At 48.0% G+C, this 22,732-nt stretch overlaps 1 protein-coding gene and 1 non-coding gene across 2 annotated transcripts; both read right to left on the reverse strand.

Annotated features, from left to right (window-relative positions):
- Positions 1-34: 34 nt before the first annotated feature.
- Positions 35-22,619, reverse strand: ANKLE2 (ankyrin repeat and LEM domain containing 2). Its single transcript, XM_066371250.1, has 13 exons — positions 22,336-22,619; positions 18,317-18,781; positions 15,802-16,008; positions 13,565-13,758; positions 13,300-13,488; positions 12,288-12,410; positions 8,943-9,009; positions 6,699-6,871; positions 5,698-5,804; positions 4,676-4,866; positions 3,642-4,278; positions 1,949-2,080; positions 35-1,521 (listed from the first exon to the last, which is right to left on the reverse strand). The coding sequence occupies exons 1-13, from the start codon at positions 22,520-22,522 to the stop codon at positions 1,299-1,301; spliced, it is 2,895 nt and encodes a 964-aa protein (XP_066227347.1). The 5' UTR covers positions 22,523-22,619; the 3' UTR covers positions 35-1,298.
- Positions 18,158-18,233, reverse strand: TRNAV-AAC (transfer RNA valine (anticodon AAC)). The gene has a single exon. It is a non-coding gene; the product is annotated as a tRNA-Val (tRNA).
- Positions 22,620-22,732: the final 113 nt, after the last annotated feature.

The raw sequence follows: 22,732 nt of genomic DNA on the forward strand, positions 1-22,732 counted from the left end.
ACGCTTAACAAAACAGGAACAGCAGCCAGCAAGATTACAACAAAAACACCGTTTTAATTTCCATCTGAATATCTACAGCAATATACAGGACAGTGGGGTAAGCTTCTAGAAAAAACCTCCACATGATGAATACATCTGTATTTTGATTTCTTCTGAGAAAAAGATGCCTTTTTAAATGCATTGGATTTTACAATAGAATTATATTCTACTTATATCTAGATCTAGATTGTCATGCTATATGTGAAAACACCTTGTGTAACAACCATTAGAAGTTTCGAATCTAAATCTTGATTCTAATACTCCTGACCTGTCTTGTTATGTGAAAGAAATAATTTTTATGAATGAAAATCTCACGCCTAGTTAGTATCACTGTACAGTCTCAGAATGCAAGTTCAGGAAGATAAAAAGTGATTTACGGAAGGCACTGGAGTCAGTAAAAGCACTGGTAGGGTTTTCAGTTGGATCCCACCCTGGACATTCACAGAACAAACACTGCACGTGTGAGAGTGTCTGTCACTGTGGTGTCCGTCTTTGGGCGTCTGGTGTAACACGGGGAGCTGTGGGGACCCCCACACTCTGTGCACACAGATCCAAGGGGGGGGACCTAAAGTACCAGCATTCAAGCAACTGAACTGGGCTCAAACCTGTCAAAACCCTCTAGTTTCTATACTAAAATGTGACACTTTTTATAAAGGAAATCCAACTGAAATGAATTCTATATTAAAGGATAATTTCAACAGGAACAACTTACTGGTCATAAAATACACCGAAGCTCAGTGCTGGTGAAAAAGAAAACAGCTCATGACTGCTGCTGAGTCCTGCATATCACATGTCTCACAATGGCTACAGATCTCATCCAAGAGAAAAGCTTCATCTTCGTCTGAGAAGAACCCGAAAGCGAAAGACCCTCCCCAGAAAAGGAAGGTGGACAAAATTCACCTTAGTTTTCAGAACTGAGTTGAAGTGAGCGTGCCCCCAGCACAGCCAGCTACCTCTGGGGACCTGCCAGGATTTGTGGGAGCAAAGGTGGCCTTGGCTACCCATATGTTACACATACGACCAGGACGGGAACGAGGTCTGTGTCATTACCACGTCGTTAGAAAATTTGTTTGCTTTCATCAACATCTCCCAAAACAACAGAAATCTAAATTTTACACAAAACACTGGTATTTCCTAAACTTCATTTACTCTCAAAATGAGAATAAATTAATCAGAATACATCCTTTTTTGTGAGTTTTAGCAATAAACCCATTAACCTTACTTAACATGAAGCGAGAGCCCAGCAGCGCACGCCAGCCCTACAGGGCTGCGAGCTGGGCCAGGCGCACCATCCTGCGGAGGTGGCCCCCACTGGCAGGGCTGTAGCGCCCCGGGCTGCCCATGCAGGGGGACTGGTGGGTGGGGCTGGGCTTCCTGGGGCTGCCCCCTGAGGAACCACTTCTCCCTGGGCTGCAGCTGGGAGAGAAATCAAGATCCAGCAGCTGAGATGTCAACTTCTCCTTTATCGCAGGGCTCGGCCAGCTGAGGAAAGCAAGAACTGTCTGTCAGCACAGAGGGTCGGCAGTGCGGGGAGATAAGAGGCCACAACAGGAACTGAGCTGCACCTAAGCCTGGGGATCACTGTGGCTCCAATAAGAGGCCTTCAGAACCTCAGAATCTCAAAACCTGGGCCCTGAAGATTAAAAGCCCATTTTCACTGTCCACACAAATCCCACGTGACTGTGACCAGGAACCCTGGGCAGCCCTCCCTGCACCCTCCAATGTCAACACCACCCCTTCTGCCTCTCCACCCACTGCAGACCTCTGCTCTGAGGTGCCCCAGCCATGGCTGAACGGTCAAGTGTCATGGCTAGCTTGGCCAGTGTCCTGGGGGAATCGCCATGTTTATGTAGGTCAGAATCAGGTGGATCTGGAGGCTAGCAGCAGCAACCCCAGGGCCCCCAGGTACCTCTGTCTGTCAGAGGGTGGGTAGCACAGGACAGCATCCCTCCACCTGTGCACGGCAGGGTACCGCTGCGGGTCCACGTCTGCACACTCCAGAGCTGCCAGAACATCCCGATCCAGTTTGGATGGCTCATCTCTAGAAGGCATTAAAAAAGAGAAAAAGGAAAAACGTGATTAAAAATAGACTTCTAACACCACTGCCTTTTTAAAAAATTTATTTGTTGATCTTTAGTGAGGGAGGGAGGGGGAAGAGAGAAACACTGATGTGTCACTCCACTAGTCATGTTGTTGTTGACTCTTGTATATACCTGACTGGGGATTGAACTCACAACCCCAGACAGCTGCAATGATGCTCCAACTAACTGAGCTACTCAGCCAGCGCCCACCACTGCATTCTTTTTTTTTTTTTTTTGTATTTTTCTGAAGCTGGAAACGGGGAGAGACAGTCAGACAGACTCCCGCATGCGCCCGACCGGGATCCACCCGGCACACCCACCAGGGGCGATGCTCTGCCCCTCTGGGGCATAGCTCTGTTGCGACCAGAGCCACTCCAGCGCCTGGGGCAGAGGCCAAGGAGCCATCCCCAGCGCCCGGGCCATCTTTGCCCCAATGGAGCCTCGCTGCAGGAAGGGAAGAGAGAGACAGAGAGGAAGGAGAGGGGGAGGGGTGGAGAAGCAGATGGGCGCTTCTGTGTGCCCTGGCCGGGAATCGAACCTGGGACTTCTGCACGCCAGGCCGAAGCTCTACCACTGAGCCAACCGGCCAGGGTCCCACCCCACCACTGCATTCTTAACTCAGAAACCCAGCACAGGTGTAGGTGCTGGTCCACCGCCGCCACCTCAAGCACCAGCTGTCAGGCTGGGGCCCAGGCTGCGAAGCAGAGGCTCAGGTGGCAGAGAAGACACGCTGACCTGGGGAGAGCACCCTCAGGACCTGCCCCCTGCTATGAAAATGCAGTTCTATTTCCACTTCTGAGACCTGGGACAGGCCACCACTCAAGACACGAAGGCTGAACCCCAGGTCTTTCTTCCTAGAACAAGCTACATTCTTTTTTTTTTTTTTTTTTTTACAGAGACAGAGTCAGAGAGAGGGATAGATAGGGACAGACAGGAATGGAGAGAGATGAGAAGCATCAATCATTAGTTTTTCATTGTGACACCTTAGTTGTTCATTGATTCCTTTCTCATATGTGCCTTGACCATGGGGCTACAGCAGACCAAGGAACCCCTTGCTTGAGCCAGCGACCTTGGGTCCAAGCTGGTGAGCTTTGCTCAAACCAGATGAGCCTGCGCTCAAGCTGGCGACCTTGGGGTCTCGAACCTGGTTCCTCTGCATCCCAGTCCGACGCTCTATCCACTGAGCCACTGCCTGGTCAGGCAAGCTACATTCTTAGGACAGTTTCAGTCATTCTGGGGATGACTACTTCCCCAGAAAGAACAGCAACACAAGGAAAAGCTGGAAATTATGTGTTTCCCACCAACCTGAAGACCCAGCTGAGAAAGACTGAGAAGTCGCAAGGAACTACAAATACATGACACACGGGAACTACAGGTGCATGTATGTGCACCAGGTTGTGGGCAGAGGAAAGCTTTAGGATAATTAATCAGTATCACATACGCTCACATTCCTTCATGTCAGTGTGCATGAATGCCCCTGCCCTACGGTGTCACACATGTACTCACACACCCAACTCATACCCAAAAAGGAAGAGCCTCTGGACAGGCTCCTTCGTAGTGGGGACCTGGGAGGGCTCGGAGGACACAGAAGAGTAGATGTGCTGGGCCTCGTGTCCGGGACTGTGGGGACCCAGGCACATGTTGGCAATCCCCGTTGACATCACACTTTCCGTCCTTGCTTGGTTGTTTCCAAGTCTGTCAGCAACAGGAGACTCTGACACATCACTGTCCATTCCTGATGCCAGGATCTTCTCATCTCTCGTTTTATTTTTATTTGGTGTCTTAGGAAAGCCACTTCCTACTTTCTGTAAATTGAGCTTATTGAACTCAACAGTCAGGCCAGAGACAGGGGACCAGAGGGCTTCTTCTCTGCCAGCAGTCTTCGTCCTCTTCCAACCCTGGGTCTTGCTGCTACTTGGGGGGCTGCATAACTCTTTCCTGTGGCTGTGTGGACAGGCTGGCACCGAGGCTTCTATGAGGTTTGCCTTCTGCTCCAAGGGAAGGATGTCACACACTGAGTCTCTGAAAGCCCCAGTTGTGGGCTGGCTGTTGTTTCGAGCTGTGTTCTGCTGGTTTTTAATCTCCTCCAAGCTCACGTCATCATCTTCATCCAGAAAGGCCCTCATAGAGATGGAATTACTGCACTTCCCATGAGAGCCTGTCAGGTAGACAAAACAGCTCCTCAGGTGTGGGTAACAAAGTCTGCATGACGTGCACTCAGCACAGTGTGGATCCCCAAGACAATCAATCCTCATCAAAGCCTCCTCTGCAGACACAAGACAAACCATCCCCCATGCTCCAGGGAAAGGGCAAGCAGGACCCTACAAACAGAGCCTCCAGGAAAATGAGAAGAAAGCCAAGGCCAAGGGCAGCCACAGGTAGAGGTAGGCTAGCGCCTGGTGCCTCTGACTAATCGAGGACACCAGGGTGCTGGGGATATGATGCATAGAGAGAAGCAGCAGGATTTTGTACATACACAGGCACAAGCTCTTTGTTGATGGCCACAGGACAAGGTTCAGGTCCTGCAAGCGCAGGGACACCCCACATGTCCTTACCAAAGCCAGAGGCTTTTTCCTGGATACAGGTTTCGTTTTCAACCATGTCTTGTTGGGCCTTTCTGCTCAATTCCCGCTGCATGAGATATTCCTCCAGTTTCTGCAGGCCCTCCTGGGAAGAAAGGTCAACAAAACAGCCCAGAAAGTCCCAGTACTCGACCCAGGGATACCCCAGCTCGTGAGCCAACTCCCTGTAAGAATAAAGCACAAGTGATCAGTTATGAAACGAACAAAACCTCCAAGATCTGATTACAAAGAAAATAGTTAAGGCTGAAATCTTTGTTACGATTCTATTTTATTCTAAATTTGGGGCTAAGATAGTACTTTGCATCCTCTAAAACAGCACACTCCTAATAATGAGACTGAGCAGTTTTCTCATGGAGATGGGACATGATGGAATGAACCAGTCACTGGGTAGGAAGGAGAGCGCAACCAAAATACACCTTTCATTAACAAAGTGTAAAGGTAAAAGGCGAAATAGTAAAACTCCACAGAGAGACCTTTTTGTTTTCATAAAATGATATAAAGTTGGATATGATTCTGGTTTTGGCCAGGCACATAGAAATTTTAAAAATAGTCCTTTTCAGGTTCAAGCTATAAATCTGAAACTGGGCACATATTGTGAGAAAAAGTTCTAAAATAATTCAATAATGCTTTCTTTGCTCAAGCTGTAATTTAGCTCCCTGATTGTTTCCAGCAATTACCAGCCACCCTGAGTCTTGTGTTCTATCTTCTCCCATTGCCAAAAAAGCACCCAACACAGGGCACCTCATTCCAAACACATGAACATCCCTCATAGGCTGTCTGACTGCTATGGCCGTGGGGTGGGAATGCAGTGTGTACAAGGTTTACAAGGAATCGGAGCTTCAGGAAAGGGCTGGAATATTCTGGTAAGCACTACCTGGGAACTCTGATTCTGAGGCAGATGTCACACGAGCTTCCACCCCCAGTCAACATACAATCACACGGCATACAAAATGACTTCACCACTCAGCTGTTACTCATGTGATGCCTTTAAGTACCTTCCCACTCTCTCCATGCCTCGTTCTGGATCTGATTTCCTGACATTGTGAAAGAAGCCTGCTTTCTCTCGAGGCGGGGTTTTCCAGAGTCTGCGAAAATCTTCTGCCTATGAAGAGAAAAGAGGTTGAGCTGTATTATGCATCCAAACCACCGGGCAAATGTAAAGGACCACTAGTATCACAGAGCCAATTGGATGCTCCCAGAGTCCCCGCCTCCCAATGCACCCTGGGCAATACGCCCACCTGTCTTACAGCTAAGAGAGACCACGGGCTGTATTCTGACTGAGGTGAGGAGGGACGAGGAGCCCTTATCTCTCCCTGCAGCCCTTGGTGGGCGGTGGGATCGGAGCTGCACCAGGCCTCAGAAAGAAGCCTCACCCTGAGCAGCACAGCACAGAGCGCTACCCAGAGGCCTCCAGTCTTTCATTTTTCCACCACATGAAAGAAAAATAAATGATTGTTTTTAACCCACTCGAGTTTTGTTTTATGTAGCTGAATTTAATCACAACTGACACCACTTGTTTTGGGAGATGTTTTACAGTTGATGGTAACTGTTTAGATTTTTTTTTCAACAAGAGGAAAGGTTATATACACCACTGTATGAAATACCTGAGTCCAGAAGGTGAACTTGCAAGTTTGCAAATGAAAGTTTCCTTGTGACAAAACCAGTCCGAGAACACTGGAAAGGACAGCCTAGCTAGACTGGCAGTGCCCGTGAGAGGTCTATAAACTGATGGGGAGAACCTGGTGACAATGGCACAGGAGGGTCGGCCCAGGTAAACGTCACTTCTTTGAGGTACAGGCTCCCCACCACATCTTCCCTGGCTGGCCAGCAAGGCACAAGGTCACAATACCTTATTTCTCCAACAAACATTCCAAAGCGTCATCACTAATTTATTGCCGTCCAAGGAGACCAACCACAAAGGAATAGGCTGGGAATACTAAGCACTTCTTGGGGGTATAGCTAGGAGCTCATTCCAGAAGCTTCCATAGCAACTCACCCTGGCTGGACTAAAGGGTCCCGCGAAGGCTCTCAGAGTCAGAACAGGGTCTCTGGGGCTGCCTCCACCACAGCCGACATGAGTGGCCTCCACTGTCCGGTCTGAAGACCAAAGCTCCCCGATCACTGGGGAAGACATGTCCTCTGCTCGCAGGAGCGGCACATAATAGTGACCTGGGGGGGAACACCAGAGCTAATCCCATCTGCTTGGATGGCTCCTCACCTCACTGCACATGTAGGGCTTCCAGGAAACAGCCTAAGAAACAACGCAAGTGATTCCACAGTAACAACAAAAAGGCTGCAAATTTCTGGAGACGACAGACCTGGTAAAGAGGCCCATTTGTGCCAGACTCATTCAATGAGCCCCACACTCTTCCTCTGCTTGGGAAAGGAAGGAAGGAGCATACAGCTCTTCATCCCAGGAACTTAAAAGACTGAGACTGTGTCAACAAGATTAGTGGAAGTCAGAACTGGAGAAATGTTAAAAATAAAAGGTTTTCACTGCCCTTCTTTCCCAATTCCCTATCCTTTTTGTATGTTACAATTTGGTGTAACTGACTAAACATTTCTAAGGGAGAAAAAGGGAGACTGCAGTGAAATCACGAAGAACAGAGTGGTAAGGTCACAGGGCAGGGTACAGCAGGAAAGCTTCCAGAGACATGTACACAGACACCTTGCTATTGTGTGCAAATAAACCTTATTTACAAAAGCAGGAGGTGGGCCTGGCTGGTGGTGGTACAGTAGGTAGAGCATCAACTTGGGATGCTGAGATCCCAGGTTCAAAACCCCAAGGTCACCCGCTTGAGCACAGGCTCACTAGCTTAAGCATGCATGGGTCACCGGCTTAAGGGTGGGGTCATCGACATGGTCTTTGGCTTGAACCCAAAAGTTGTTGCCTTGAGCAAGGGGTCACACTGGCTTGGTTGCAGAACCCCACCCACCCTGGTCAAGGCACATATGAGAAGCAATCAATGAACAACTAAAGTGCCACAACTACGAGTTGATGCTTCTCATCTCTCTCCCTTCCCGTCTCTCTTTAAAAGAAAAAAAAATTTTTTAAAAAGCAGGAGGTGGCCTGACCAGGCGGTAGCGCAGTGGATAGAGCATCGGACTGGGATGCGGAGGACCCAGGTTCGAGACCCCGAGGTTGCCAGCTTGAGCGCGGGCTCATCTGGTTTGAGCAAAGCTCACCAGCTTTGACCCAAGGTCGCTGGCTCGAGCAACGGGTTACTCAGTCTGCTGAAGGCCCGCGGTCAAGGCACATGTGAGAAAGCAATCAATGAACAACTAAGGTGTTGCAACACAGAACGAAAAACTAATGATTGATGCTTCTCATCTCTCTCCATTCCTGTCTGTCCCTATCTATCCCTCTCTTTGACTCTCCCTCTGTCTCTGTTTAAAAAAATTAAAAAAAAAAAGGCAGGAGGTGGCAGCAGCACCTGTTAAATGGAGAACCACCTATGGAGGTTAGAATAAAAAGGAAACCAAGAGAGGAGAGACAGGCTCCAACCAGTGGAGGTCAAAGACCTCTGGCTAAAGGTGACAGGGAAAGGCACTTCTACTGCATCACCTGAACCTCACTGGAAACAACACAGAGGAAAGTGGTGGGAAAGGTCCCTTTTGGAAACCAGCCATCTTCACACTCTGGAAGCTACATGTTAGGAGGCACAAGTCCCACAAACTCCTGACCAGAGGTCACCGAGAATGGAGGTAGACCCCCACAGAACTGGCAGGTCACGTCTTGAAAAGCTGAGCAGGCAATTCAACTCTCAGTCCAAGGTAATGAGATCCAGGGTGGCCAAGCTGTAGGAGTGGGGACTGCCGGAGAGCGAAGGGAGGAACAACCTCACTTTGTGGAGGAGGGGCAGGGCTTGATGCAGAATGGGATGACAGGGAGTTCCTGACGAACGACTGAATGACCAGGGGGCTCAGGCACAACCCCTCCTGTTCACTTCTCCCTGAGGAAGGTCAGATACATCTGCTGCATGAGTGGCCAGCAGAGGGTAAGGGGTGAGGCCATGGATAATAGGCAAGTGACCAATAACAGTGTCTCTCAGAACAACACAAGATGTGAAAGGAGGGATTATAAGAAGGCAGAGAGTTCAGGAAACAGTAACCATAACGAGGGCTGCCAAATGGGCTCACAAGCAACCCTCGCTTCACTCTGAACACAACCAGGCTGGGGTGCTGTCCAGGTCCTGCCCAAAAAGGGGCCTCACACTCCAGCACAGACACCCCTCCTTACCCTTTAAATATTCTCTAATCCGCTCCTTCAGCTCCACAGATTTATTTTTGCTTCTTTCACAAATAACCTGTTTAAAAAAACAGTTAAGTGAAGTTCACTCTAAATCTTAATTTATCACATTTTCTTATTATTAAAGTTTTATTAAAGCAAGTTTTTAAGTGAACAAAATAAGGATAGTATTTAATGCTCAATATTCATAAAGCCCAAACAATCGCAGGTTGAACAGTACAAGCTTTCTTCTACACGTTTTGAAACATTCTTAAGGAGCCAGGACAAGAAATAAAAACCTCTGAGAGCATGGGTGAACTTTATTTCCTTTCTCCATGCTGCTGCATATTTGCTAATTTTCTGCATAAAAAAGAAATCTTAGACTGCATGATCAAGTCAGAGCAGAGATGTGGAGACAGACACAATTTTCAGTTCTCTGAGTCCTGTTGTCTGGGACCCTGCTTATGGCAGGGCTGACACGGAACACCTATGTCGCAGGGAACACAGAGGTTTCCTTTATGCAACTACGGTAATCAACTCTGTAAACCCTTGAAGAATTGTAGTGACAAGAACATTTTTGTTAGAAAAGAATAAAAAAACCAATAACCTTCAAATAAGGAAGGAACTACCATACTATCATCTCCTGCCAGCCTGTGAGAAACAACCTGTAATACAATCATTCCTACAGTGTACCTGGGAATTAGTGCAACTAAGTGGTTTTATTTTTTAGCATGATAGACACATAGACAGGCAGGGACAGACAGACAGGAAGGGAGAGAGATGAGAAACATCAACTTATTCTTGTAGCACTTTAGTTGTTCACTTATTTCTTTCTCATATATGCCTTGGCTGGGGGCTCCAGCCAAGCCAGTGACCTTGGGCTCAAGTTAGCGACCTTAGGGTTTCGAACCTGGGTCCTCACCATCCCAAGTCGATGCTGTATCCACTGCACTTCTGCCTGGTCAGGCTATTTTTTTTTAAGTCTGTAACTAATTATAAGAGATGTCAAATGCTTTTATATTTTGCTCTTTACTAATTTCTACAGAGAGAGACAACGAGAAAGAGAAAGAAAGAGAAAGAGAGAGAGAAAAAGAAAACAATGAGCTGGACCAGGAGGTGGCGCAGTGGATAGAACGTCGGACTGGGATGTGGAGGACCCAGATTTGAGACCCCGAGGTTGCCAGCTTGAGCGCGGGCTCATCTGGTTTGAGCAAAGCTCACCAGCTTAGACCCAAGGTCACTGACTTGAGCAAGGGGTTACTCGGTCTGCTGTAGACCCACGGTCAAAGCACATATGAGAAAGCAATCAATGAACAACTAAAGCGCCACAATGAAAAATTGATGATTCTCACCTCTCTCCCTTCCTGTCTGTCTGTTTCTATCTATCCTTCTCTCTGATTCTGTCTCTGCAAATAAAAAAAAAAGGCGGCCCTGGCCGATTGGCTCAGTGGTAGAGCGTCGGCCTGGCGTGCAGAAGTCCCGGGTTCGATTCCCGGCCAGGGCACACAGGAGAAGCGCCCATCTGCTTCTCCACCCCTCCCCCTCTCCTTCCTCTCTGTCTCTCTCTTCCCCTACCGCAGCCAAGGCTCCATTGGAGCAAAGTTGGCCCAGGCACTGAGGATGGCTCCATGGCCTCTACCTCAGGTGCTAGAATGGCCCTGGTTGCAGCAGAGCAACGCCCCAGATGGGCAGAGCATCGCCTCCTGGTGGGCATGCCGGGTAGATCCTGGTTGGGCGCATGCAGGAGTCTGACTGCCTCCCCGTTTCCAACATCAGAAAAAAAAAAGAAAAAAAAAAAAAAAGAAAAAAGAAAACAATGACTTGTTGTTCCACTTACCTAAGAATTCATTGATTGATTCTTGTATGTGCCCTGACTGGAGATCGAAATGCAATATTGGTGTATTGGGACTGCGCTCTAACAAACTAAGCTACTCTTAGGCCTGACCTGTGGTGGCGCAATGGATAAAGAGTCGACCTGGAAATGCTGAGGTCACCGGTTTGAAACCCTGGGCTTGCCTGGTCAAGGCATATATGGGAGTTGATGCTTCCAGCTCCTCCCCCCCTTCTCTCTCTCTGTCTCTCCCTCTCCTCTCTAAAATGAAAAAAAACAAAAAACAAAAAAAACCCCAAAAAACAAAACAAAGCCACTCGGCTGGGTCTGAGATGTCAAGTGCTTTAAAAAAAATTTTTTTAAACAGGTAAGGTTGTAATTTTTTAATTTATTTTTATTTATTCATTTTAGAGAGGAGAGAGAGACAGAGAGAGGAGAGAGAGATAGGGGGGAGGAGCTGGAAGAATCAACTCCCATATGTGCCTTGACCAGGCAAGCCCAGGGTTTTGAACAGGCGACCTTAGCATTTCCAGGTCGACGCTTTATCCACTGTGCCACCACAGGTCAGGCCATGTCAAATGCGTTTAAAAACGTGTTACCACACATCATTTTATATTGAAAAAAATATACATACCATGTGCACAGAAAACACTGAGTCAGATATATGCAAAATAACGTTAAAATCTGAGTTGTTGAATTGTCTGGATTTTATTTTGTTCACGTGTATTCTAAATTTTATCCAGAAAGTGGGCACTACTACATAAGCACAGCAATTACAAAGAAGGCATTTGCTACCAGACAGGGTTCTTACAGGTTCTATTCTCAAAGGGCTGGCAGGTTCAATCAATTAAGAGCTCTAATTTATGGTCAAGTCCACTTCACAGGCCCAGACACACCTCTGCTCTCTCTAAGGTGCATTCTGCTCAGCTGCCAGTATCGGTCATGACACAGGCTGCTTCATAAAGCTTGTGCAGGCCAGGTGGGAATACATGGGAGAGACTTAGGAGAGCTCCTGGCACACCCTGAGCTGAGCATGTCAGCTGTTTATAGCATCATCATCCTTATCATAATCACCACCACCCTCACCTCCACTATCAGCCTCATCATCTTCATCATTTCATCACCATCCTCACCACCACCACCACCACCACCATCCGCATCATCATCTTTATCACCCCCACCACCCTCATCTCCACCATCATGACCATAACAACCACCTCCTCTGTTCTCTCTGAACCTGGTCAACTGAGGTATGTACACTGAGGGAACTTGATAAAAGGCTGTGAGCTAGTGAAAACAACTGACTGCCTGTTCTGGGAAAATAAAATAAGCACACTGGGGCAGCTCATGCCCTCAGGCTCTGCAGATGCGACTTCCTCAGCAGCCAAATTCTACAGTGTGCCCGTGAGACACACATTCACAGAGTTACAGCCTCCTGACTTCACAGTGGTTGTAACTGTAGACTATAATTTTATGTATTTTCATTTCTAACACTACACAGCAACAGCATTTTAATAGGTACTTACATCTTCAGGTGTTTGATTACATTTATTCCGTGGGCATTTTACAATCAAAGGATGTGAAGAAAGCACGTTGACCACATCTGCGTTTCCAAACTTACAAGCAAAATGCAACGGTGTGTCATAGCCCTGAGAGGTGCGGAGGAAGAACACTTATTTCTTATTTACACACTTTTGTTTCATAAGGTTGCTTTATGATGAAAACAGGTATTTAGTACAAAAACAAAAACCTTGACAACACAAGACGTTTTTATAGCTGAAGAATATTGGCATGCTACCACATATCCACTTTATACCAGGGCCTGAGCCCAGCACAGTGCCCTAGTCACCATGTATCTAGTGCCTGGTGCCTAGGTCTAGCAGAGAGCTTACAATGAAGCTGGGGTGTGATGCCTGCCCAGTAAAGAGTCGCTTAAACAACACAGGTCCTGCTGTGATGTCTTATAATCAGTGCTCAAAATGTGAAATAAACAGATGAAGGCAACATCCAGAATAAAGCAGTCTATGAAATTGGTGTGTACTCAAAGAAAATTCTCTACCAGCTAATACCAATATAAACTAAACTCTCTATTCCGGGGTTCCTCAAAAAATTATAAATAGAAATACCTATGACCCAGCAATTCTGGGGATTTATGCAAAAAAAACCAAATCACTAATTTAAAAAGATATAGCGCCCCTATTATTTACAATGCTTCTCAGTGCTCTGACTTGCTGTTGGAGGGATCCTTCCCCAGGATCTCCACAACTGCACCATCAACTGCTGCCTGCAGACCAGTGAGTGGCCTGGGGATCACAGCACCCTGCCTGGCGGGTGGACCTGTGTGTGTGGGTGGTTCTTATTTTCCAACCATCTTTCTAAGCGCTCTGAGCTCAATGAATACACGTCTCTTTCCTGACTCTCCACATGCACTGACATAATGCAGGAATGCATTAATACTCAAAACCAGGAACACGAGTTTTGTTGCAACCATAAGACTGGCTGTAATGTCACTGAAGAAAGAGAATGTGGCACACTCACCCCCTTGTCAGGAGTGTTCAGGTACAGGTCGAGGATGTAACAAATACGTTTCTCCAACATGTCTTGGGCGTCATCTGGGTACATGAGCCGCATAAACTCAGGGTTCTCCAATGCCTCGAGAGTCCGCTGGCAGATGAAAGCCTGATTCTCTCTGGCAGCAACATGCATAACGTTGTACCTACATCCCTCCTAACGGAAAACAGATTTTGAGCTTCCTTTTTGTCACCCACAGACAGGAAGCTAATGAAGCTGAACGCAGGCTTACCTGTACGATGGTTGGGTTGTCCCCAGACCCAATCAGATACCTGGGATTACTCCAGATAAGGTCAGAGAAGGTGTCTACTTCTCCCTGCTCCACAGCTCTTCGCAGTTTGGAAGTGAGGTCTTGTGTGCGGGGATTTTTATAGCTGTTTGCTCGTTCTTTGTTTACTGTTTCTGACTCAGATAAGCACAAGCTGTCTGTTAAGAGACAGATTTTAAGAACAATTAATCTCAATAAATTACATATACAAATAATGCAGATTTGAAAAGGAACTAAAAATAAAGATAGAAAAAAATTAATAAAGATTAAAGTAATTAAATAGAAAACCAACAATAACAACAAGAAATAAAGCAGAGTATTTACATGAAATCCAAAAAGCAGTTAGTTGAAAGAACCTATAATATATAATCCACTGATAAATGTGATTAAAAAGACATTTAATTTCACAAGCATTTCTTTCTCAGCACTCCCTATGTGCTATAATGAGGGCAATAAAAGTTTGTCCCACAAAGGCCTATGATCTACTCAGGAGTAAAAGGCAAGAAAGAATGACAGAACACATAGCAGAAGGACGAAGTCCTAGCCTACAGCCATGGCACAAACACATGGCAGTAGTATGTGAGCGAAGAGCAAACAACACATTGGACTCCAGCCGGGAAAACTCTGTAAAGGGGCATCGAGCTCAGGAGGGGGAGAGGGGGTCACATGGCCACCAGCTTTCCTCCTCAGATCTTCAAAGCACATGGAGTATTCCCATAAAGGCAGTGAGCCAAAGGGACTTCTATTAGTTTAATCACAACACTTGAAGAAATCTGAAAGAGATCTTTTTGAGGGGAATTTCCACAAACTGCTCAGAGGAAAACCTGTAAGTGCATGAAATCATTCTGGTTCCCATGCAAAAAGCACCCTTGTGGCCCTGGCCGGTTGGCTCAGTGGTAGAGCGTCGGCCTGGCGTGCAGAAGTCCCGGGTTGGATTCCTGGCCAGGGCACACAGGAGAAGCGCCCATCTACTTCTCCACCCCTCCCCCTCTCCTTCCTCTCTGTCTCTCTCTTCCCCTCCCGCAGCCGAGGCTCCATTGGAGCAAAGATGGCCCGGGCGCTGGGGATGGCTCCTTGGCCTCTGCCCCAGGCGCTAGAGTGGCTCTGGTCGCAACAGAGCGACGCCCCGGAGGGGCAGAGCATCGCCCCCTGGTGGGCAGAGCGTCGCCCCCTGGTGGGCGTGCCGGGTGGATCCCGGTCGGGCGCATGCGGGAGACTGACTGTCTCTCCCCATTAACAGCTTCAGAAAAATACAAAAAAAAAAAAAAAAAAAAAAGCATGCCTGACCTGTGGTGGCGCAGTGGATAAAGCGTCGACCTGGAATGCTGAGGCTGCCGGTTCGAAACCCTGGGCTTGCCTGGTCAAGGCACATATGGGAGTTAATGCTTCTAGCTCCTCCCCCCTTCTCTCTCTCTGTCTCTCTCTCCTCTCTCTCCCTCTCTCTCTGTCTCTCTCTCCTCTCTAAAAATGAATAAATAAAATAAAAATAAAAAAATTAAAAAAAAAAAAAAAAAAAAAAGCACCCTTGTAAGGCCAAGTAAGGGACCAAGGAAAGGAAGCAGATGAGAGTCTTGACTGATGGCCCAACGTGTGCTCGGAGAGGGCCTTCCTTCCTCTGAACCGCAGCCAGCCTAGGAAGCAGGACAGCTGTGAGCTCCAAAGGGGACAAGACTGAGGCTTGAACTTTGTACAATGCTGATGACAAAGACCTATCACAAAATAAGATTCTGAGCTAGGAGACCTATCATCAGGTTTCTAACTAGATAGATTGTCTACGTCAACGCTGGTGTCACAGAACTAGAAACAGGTGTAGCCTCAGGTAGAAAACAGATTGGTCTCAGCATCAAAAAATGCCCCTGAATCCAAAAGACAGCAGTGAAAGAGGGAGACAGAGGGAACAGGACAAAAAGGGTAACAGTGGTCCCTTTGTTGCTTCTCTAAAAGCCTTGTCAGCATCACAGCCCAGAGTAGATGCCTGGCCCACTCAGCCCCCTTGCCTCTACCCTCATGGTCCCCAGTCTCCCCAGACCAACAACACACTCTCTTCCAGCTGCTCCAAGGCCTGGGCTTTCACTTCCTGCCAAACTGAACTTCTTGTAAAGACAGAGAAAACTAATTCCTGTATATCAGGAAACAGGCACGAAAATACCCATGGGCAAATTTGATAGCAATGCCAAGTTGTGAACTGCTATACAATTTACCTTTTAAGCCACCATTGCTAGAGAGTGATGCTATTTTCACAGGAGAAAGTAATGAAGAAGTTTTGTTTGGAGACGGGAAGTAATCACCAATTCCTCTAGCAAATTTCTCAGCATCTTCTCTGCTTGAAAAAGCTTTAAATCGGGATCCTTTGATCATTTTGACAGCTTGCAATGCTTCCTTTTTATCTTCATAAACATGAATCCTTTCTGTGTAGGAAAAGTAACACAGAAAATAAAGATGAGTAACTGGAGCCACTGTCAGGTAGTCATACCCAAAGGCCCTGTGTTTAACTGTAAACAATTGTTACCCTATTGTCTGACTTTTCTCTTGTATTAATGCTTGAGATTTTTAATCCTGAAGAGAAAGGGCCTTAGCTAGCCGAAAAAACACAATAAGCTTGATCATCTATGCATGTGAATACAAAGAAGGTGATACATATTTTACACACACATGTAATTTTATATCCAAAAATACTATTCCATATTTAAAAATAAAATTCTACCTTTGGGAGGGTGGCAGCTTTCAAAGTTTAAGAATGCATCCCTCACCTGACCTGAGGTGGCACAGCGGGTAAAGTGTCGACCTGGAATGCTGAGGTCACCGGTTTGAAACCCCAGGCTTACCAGTCTAGTTAAGGCACATATGAGAAGCAACTTCCCTACCCCCTCCCTCTCTAAAATCAATAGATAAAATCTTAAAAAAAAATTAAAACAATGTACACTTATATACCCCCATATATACAAAAGCAGTTATTAAATGGTTACTTCCAGAGAGTAAGACATCACTGGGTTGGAAGAAAATAATTTCACTCTATGTACTATATATATAATATATATATTACATTCTAATAATCAATATCAAGTTTCTATTAATTCTTTACAATGCTATTTTACTTGTTTCAAACTGTAATTCTTTAATATTGAAAATTATTTATACCTTCATTGGCCATTTGCATTCATTAATATAACAAGTGTTCAGGTTACGTTGAAAAAGAGAAGGGAGATGATTAACTAACAAATAGTAACTAACCAACAATATTTTTCTTAGTTTTTAAAAATTTATATATAGATTAAAAGAACTTTTTAGGAGCACTTTCTATAAAAAATGCCAATGGCCTGACCAGGCGGTGGCACAGTGGATAGAGCATCGGACTGGGATGCCGAGGACCCAGGTTCGAGACCCCAAGGTCGCCAGCTTGAGCGTGGGCTCATCTGGTTTGAGCAAAAAGCTCACCGGCTTGGACACCCAGGTCGCTGGCTCGAGCAAGGGGTTACTCGGTCTGCTGAAGGCCCGTGGTCAAGGCACATATGAGAAAGCAATCAATGAACTAAAGGTGTTGCAATGCGCAATAAATAACTAATGATTGATGCTTCTCATCTCTCTGTTCCTGTCTGTCTGTCTCTGTCTATCCCTCTCTGACTCTCTGTCTCTGTAAAAAAATTAAAAAAAAATGCCAATGGTGGTTAATTTGGGGTGATGAGGTTATGATAATAATAAATAATAAATTATTCTTTCTTATCCTGTTGGGATTTTCTAAAACTTATTTACTGATTTAGAGTGAGAGAAAGAAGAAGAGAGACAGACAGAAATATCTATCTGTTCCTGTATGTGCCCTGTACAGGGATCAAACCTGCAACCTTTCTGTATTGCTGTTGAGATTTTTTTTTTTGGTATTTTTCTGAAGTTGGAAACGGGGAGGCAGTCAGACAGACTCCCGCATGCGCCCGACCGGGATCCACCCGGCATGCCTACCAGGGGGCGATGCTCTGCCCATCTGGGGCATTGCTCTGTTGCAACCAGGGCCATTCTAGCGCCTGAGGCAGAGGCCATGGAGCCATCCTCGGCGCCCAGGCCAACTCTGCTCCAATGGAGCCTTGGCTGCGGGAGGGAAGAGAGAGACAGAGAGGAAGGAGAGGGGGAGGGATGGAGAAGCAGATGGGCACTTCTCCTGTGTGCCCTGACCGGGAATCGAACCCGGGATTCCTGCACGCCAGGCCGACGCTCTATCACTGAGCCAGCTGGCCAGGGCCTGCTGTTGAGATTTTTTTTTTTTTTTTTTTCATGGAAACAGGGAGAGACAGTCAGACAGACTCCCGCATGCGCCCAACCGGGATCCACCCGGCACGCCCACCATGGGGCGAGGCTCTGCTCACCAGGGGGCGATGCTCTGCCCATCCTGGGCATCGCCATGTTGCGACCAGAGCCACTCTAGCGCCTGGGGCAGAGGCCACAGAGCCGTCCCCAGTGCCCGGGCCATCTTTGCTCCAATGGAGCCTTGGCTGCGGGAGGGGAAGAGAGAGACAGAGAGGAAAGCGCGGCAGAGGGGTGGAGAAGCAAATGGGCGCTTCTCCTGTTTGCCCTGGCCGGGAATCGAACCCGGGTCCTCCGCACGTTAGGCTGACGCTCTACCGCTGAGCCAACCGGCCAGGGCTGCTGTTGAGATTTTTAAGATCACTTTACCCTTGCTGTACAGGCACTCCCTCCCTATAAGAAACATCACGCCTAACACATTACCGTTTCTCGCTGGGGCATCCTCGTAGGCCGGGCACACCCCATAGTATAGAGGTGGCTCAGCAGAGGCCCTCACCAGGGTTTTGGGGTCATTGAGCACAGTCGCAGCACTGAAGGGCACCGAGCAAGGCTTCGACTTCAAGTCATCTTCCTCCGGAGGATTCAAGCCCACACTATAACCAAAATCTTTTTCTTCAGAAAAGCTGACCTGCTCAGCAGGGCTCCTTACAGCAGACCTCAAAATCATCTGTGCATCCTGGCTGAGAGCTCTGGCGGCCTGGTCAGAAGGGTGTGATGGCAGTGTTCTTCCACGCTCCAATAAAGCCTGAGCCAATTTTTTCTCAAAAATGAACCTTGTGGTTGCGGTAATGGGTCCACATTTCAATCCAGCTTTGACAATTTCTTCTCTCAGGTCATCTGGATTCAGGAGTTTCAATCGAGCTAAGACGGCATCCATGGTCATTTCACCTAGGCCCAAAACAACACAAATCAATTTGACAGCTCAAATGTACATTTTTTTCCCTTTCTTTTTTTGTGAGAGAAGTGAGTGAGCAAGAGAGACATGAACATTGATCTGTTCCTGTATGTGCCCTGACTGGGGATCAAAACGGTAACCTTTGTGCTTCAGGATGACACTAGCCCACTGAGCTATCTATCTGGCCAGGGCTTGAGCAGGAGCTTTAATGAATATATTTGAAGAGGCCCTGGCCAGGTAGCTTGGTTGATTAGAGCATCATCCCAATACACCAAGGCTGTGAGTTTGATCCCCCGTCAGGGCACACACAAGAATCAAGCAATGAATGCATAAATAAGTGGAACAACAAATCAATGTTTTTTTCTACCTCAAAAAAAAATCAATAAGTAAAAATATTAAAAAAATAAGTATTTGGAGAAATAGCAGTTAAATCTAAGGAGACAGGTTAAGCGTTGTCAGTTAGAATCAGGGGAGAAGGTAAGAAATAATGGGCAGCAACTGACCAATGTCAGTAACGGGGCTGAAGACAAGGACTCAGATTAGAACAGGTCTTTTTCTTTTACACTTAAAAAAAAATTATTGATTTTAGAGAGAAGAAGGGGGAGAAGAGAGAGAAAAACATCAATTTGTTTCTGTATGTGCCCTGACTGGGGATTGAACCAGCAACCTCTGCCCGTTTGGACAATGCTCTAACCCAGTGGTCCCCAACCGTTTTTGGGCCACGGACCGGTTTAATGTCAGAAAATATTTTCAATGACCGGCCTTTAGGATGGGACAGATAAATGTATCACGTGACTGAGACAAACGTCAAGAGTGAGTCTTAGACAGATGTAACAGAGGGAATCTGGTCATTTTTAAAAAATAAAACATCGTTCAGACTTAAATATAAATAAAATGGAAATAATGTAAGTTATTTATTCTTTCTCTGCGGACCGCTATCGGTCTGCAGCCTGGGGGTTGGGGACCACTGCTCTAACCAACTGAGCTATCCAGCCAGGGCAAGAACAGGTCTTAATTACGGATGGATTAGATGTCATGCAAGGGCCTTGAGGGATTGCAGTCAGCCTGGACAATTTCTAGATTTCCAGTCCAGGTGCTCAGGAAGTGATTCTACCTAAAGCAGAGAATATCAGACATACAACAAATGGAGATTTAGGCACCAAGCACCAAAAACACCTACTGCACACTACTCAACTGTCCCCAACCCTAGGCAACACTGATCTATTCTCTATCGCTACTGTCATTTCAAGAATGTTATATAGACACATTCGTGGACATAGATAAAAGTGAAGTGGTTACCAGAGGGAGGGGAATAAAGAGGGACAAATATATACTCCACACAGGTGGAATATAAAACTGAGGCTCATGGCCACATATAGAAGTGGTTAATAAGGGGAGGGAGGTGGGAGGGAAGCGAGCAAAGAGATAAAAAATATAAGGCCCTGGCCGGTTGGCTCAGCGGTAGAGCGTCGGCCTGGCGTGCGGGGGACCCGGGTTCGATTCCCGGCCAGGGCACATAGGAGAAGCGCCCATTTGCTTCTCCACCCCCTCCCCTCCTTCCTCTCTGTCTCTCTCTTCCCCTCCCGCAGCCAAGGCTCCATTGGAGCAAAGATGGCCCGGGCGCTGGGGATGGCTCCTTGGCCTCTGCCCCAGGCGCTAGAGTGGCTCTGGTCGCCGCAGAGCGACACCCCGGAGGGGCAGAGCATCGCCCCCTGGTGGGCAGAGCGTCGCCCCTGGTGGGCGTGCCGGGTGGATCCCGGTTGGGCGCATGCGGGAGTCTGTCTGACTGTCTCTCCCCGTTTCCAGCTTCAGAAAAATACAAAAAAAATAAATAAATAAATAAATAAATAAAAAATATATAGTGACAGAAAATTATCTGACTTGGGGCGATGGGCACACAATACCATCAATAGTTCAAATATTACAGAGATGTTCACCTGAAACCTCTGTACTCTTACTGATCAATGTCACCCTATTAAATTAAATTTCTAAATAAAAACAAATAAATGTTATATAAATAGAATTGCACACTGCAGACCACCTACAGATGTCCTTATAACTCAGCACAATGACAATGAGATCTGTGCAGGTGCAGAGGGGACCAACATCTGTTTCACTGCCGAGACAGTTTGTTTAACACTCACACCTGAAGAGAATTCTGGGCTGGTTCCAGTTCAGGGCAATTACAAATCAAGTTATAATATTCGTCTACGTGTTTCAGAGTGAAATATCAGTTCTTTAGGAAAAATGTCCCAGAGTGCAGTGCAGGTTCAATTCTTTGAGAAACTGCCTATTTTCAGAGTGGCTACACCTTTAACATTTCCACCAGCAGTAAATGAGACCCAGTTTCTCAGCGTTTGGAATATCGGTCATTTTTAATTTACCATCGTAATGGGAGTATAGTAAGGTCTCTCATTCATGACCCGTTTAATTTGCATTCAGCTACTAGGCTGGTGCTGCTGAACCTCGTTGCCCATGTTTTCTCTACTTCGTACTGCATCGATTGTTTATACGTCTAAGATGATTTAAAAATGGGAAACCAAACATTTAAAAAGAAATGCTTTTAAATTTTTATTTTTAAATAATTTTTTTTTGTATTTTTCTGAAGCTGGAAATGGGGAGAGACAGTCAGACAGACTCCCGCATGCTCCACCCGGCACGCCCACCAGGGGCGACGCTCTGCCCACCAGGGGGCGATGCTCTGCCCCTCCGGGGCGTCGAACCACTCTAGCGCCTGGGGCAGAGGCCAAGGAGCCATCCCCAGCGCCCGGGCCATCTTTGCTCCAATGGAGCCTTGGCTGCGGGAGGGGAAGAGAGAGACAGAGAGGAAGGAGGGGGCGTCTGTGGAGAAGCAAATGGGCGCTTCTCCTATGTGCCCTGGCCGGGAATCGAACCCGGGTTCCCCGCACGCCAGGCCGACGCTCTACCGCTGAGCCAACCGGCCAGGGCCAGAAAGAAATGCTTTTAAATGCAAAAAGACCCTGTCACCTCAGCCCCCTTACATCCCGGGTTTGAGTGGTTTCCAGTCTCGCGGTTGAATTTCCTGGCCGCGCCGACCATGGAACTAACTAACTGGACAGGTCAGCACATCACTCCAGCCGGCGCCTGGAGCTTGGTTAGGGGGACGAGCGCAGGCGGCCACAGACATCCCCGCATAGCCGGCCTTCCGGGGGCCCCTTCCTCCGTCGAGAGGTCGGGACCCCTTCAGCCCCAAGGGCCCCAGGCGGAATCATCCACTTCGCTTTCTGCTCAAAAAAATTTCCTTCCCACCGGCACGACCTGCGGGCGAGGCGGCGTAGAACGCAGGCTCGTGCGGGAGGCGCAACGGGTGCAGACTGCGCGGAAACACGGGGGCGCCGGACGCGAGCGGGCTCCTGGGCAACGACGCTCCGAACGACAGACAGAACGACACCCAGAGGCCGCCGCGCCGCGCTGTCGTCTGTCCAGTTAAGGACCCCAGAGTCTCACTCCCGCTTTCTCCCCAGAACTGCGCCCTCGGGCCAGGGGTGGGACCCACGCCGGGAGCAGGGGAGCGGAGGGGCCTTACCGGGGCTAAAGGCCGGGTCCACGGACGCGCGGGGAGGCGGGGCGGGGGCCGCACTCGGACCCAGGCCCCGCGGCCGCTTTTCCAACCGCCGCACCAGCCAGCGCACGGCGAGCAGCAGCACCGAGGCTCCCAGCACCTCCCAGGCCAGCGCTGCCCACTCGGCGGCCACCAGCCGCGGCCACAGCATCGCCACCGCCCTCCTGGCCGCCGCCGCCGCCACCGCCGTCGTCGTCGTCGCCGCCGTCGCGGCCGAGGGAACCCGCGCCCTTCAGGCCCCCGCGTCTCGGGATGCCCGCGCCACTGCCTGATGGTGCCCCTCCAGGGGTCGGCCGGCGCAGGGCCGGGGCAACACGCGCGAGCTAGGGCGCTCCCACGCGCATCCGGCGGCGCAGCGAGA

Source organism: Saccopteryx leptura, chromosome 2 (assembly GCF_036850995.1).
Source record: "Saccopteryx leptura isolate mSacLep1 chromosome 2, mSacLep1_pri_phased_curated, whole genome shotgun sequence".
NCBI classification, from domain to species: Eukaryota; Metazoa; Chordata; class Mammalia; order Chiroptera; family Emballonuridae; genus Saccopteryx; species Saccopteryx leptura.